Source organism: Penaeus monodon, chromosome 32, assembly GCF_015228065.2.
Source record: "Penaeus monodon isolate SGIC_2016 chromosome 32, NSTDA_Pmon_1, whole genome shotgun sequence".
In the NCBI taxonomy this organism is placed as follows: Eukaryota; Metazoa; Arthropoda; class Malacostraca; order Decapoda; family Penaeidae; genus Penaeus; species Penaeus monodon.
This window is the reverse complement of record NC_051417.1, coordinates 12,064,738-12,065,716: the sequence shown is the minus strand read 5'-3', so window position 1 is coordinate 12,065,716 and position 979 is coordinate 12,064,738. Positions and strand designations below refer to the sequence as shown.

The 979-nt window shown below is 36.1% G+C and overlaps 1 protein-coding gene across 1 annotated transcript in view; it reads right to left on the bottom strand.

Annotated features, from left to right (window-relative positions):
• Positions 1–438: 438 nt before the first annotated feature.
• Positions 439–979, bottom strand: part of LOC119593550 (neuronal acetylcholine receptor subunit alpha-7-like) — a gene marked incomplete at its 5' end in the record, with an annotated part of 37,772 nt that continues 37,231 nt past the window's right edge. Inside the window, 1 exon segment of the mRNA XM_037942510.1 lies at positions 439–522. Coding sequence (XP_037798438.1) covers positions 439–522 — 84 coding nt within the window.

The following is a 979-nucleotide window of genomic DNA, read 5'->3' as shown; positions in this document are numbered from 1 at the left end:
CACTGAAAGTAATAATTTTATCCAAAGCAATTTCCGTTCCTTTGGTATCAGGATTTTTCTTTGAAGTGGATTCTACATGATGTTTTAGCTTCGATATTTTTTTTTTTACCAACTTTGAAAAACTTTTGAAATTTTGTTCCCGGATATGTAGCTCTGTCGTCTAATTCAATTTCACTATATGGATCATCAACTTCTAACTTTAGGCAACATATTTTTGATAATAATACATCATAATACTTACAATCCTTACCATAGAAACCACATAATATAATTAGATATTTTAGTGAAAACATGACCACCCTACAATAGCTCCATCTTCACCATATAAACCATACGTTACACTCGGACTACATCACAGCTTGAGCACTAGTTTTCTATCTTACAAAACGAATCGTCATATTCTGAGCAACATACTTCCCATCCTTGTCATTATAAAGGCTATTCTTCATCGCATATCTTAGAAATAAGAACACTGTGATCGACCAAAATCTTCCCATTTATATCATACTCCACGTACTCTACCTTATAAACAACACATCACGTTGAATATCGACATACATCGCTATACTTGAATTTAGACTCACCATATTGATAATCTACTACACTGAGGATATGAACATATTCCACCATCATCCTCAGTACAAAAAAAACACCTACTACACTTAGATATCACTATACATCACTATACAAGCCTTTAGCGTTACCACAGCGTAGTTCACCACACTCTGAACATCACTATACTCGCCCTTAGCGTTACCAACAGCACCGCTCACCACACTTCTCGCCACCACAGCAGCCAAGGGGAAGGGCGGGCCATTAACTTCACACCCATAACATATTTCGTTCATAAAACTTCAAGTCGTAAACCATAAGAAACCTGACTTTTCGTACAAGGCTGATAACGGTTTTTTTTTCCGTTCCCTTTTTCACTTTTCTCTCATTCTGTCGAGCTACATTTCATTTTCTTTTTGTTTGTCGA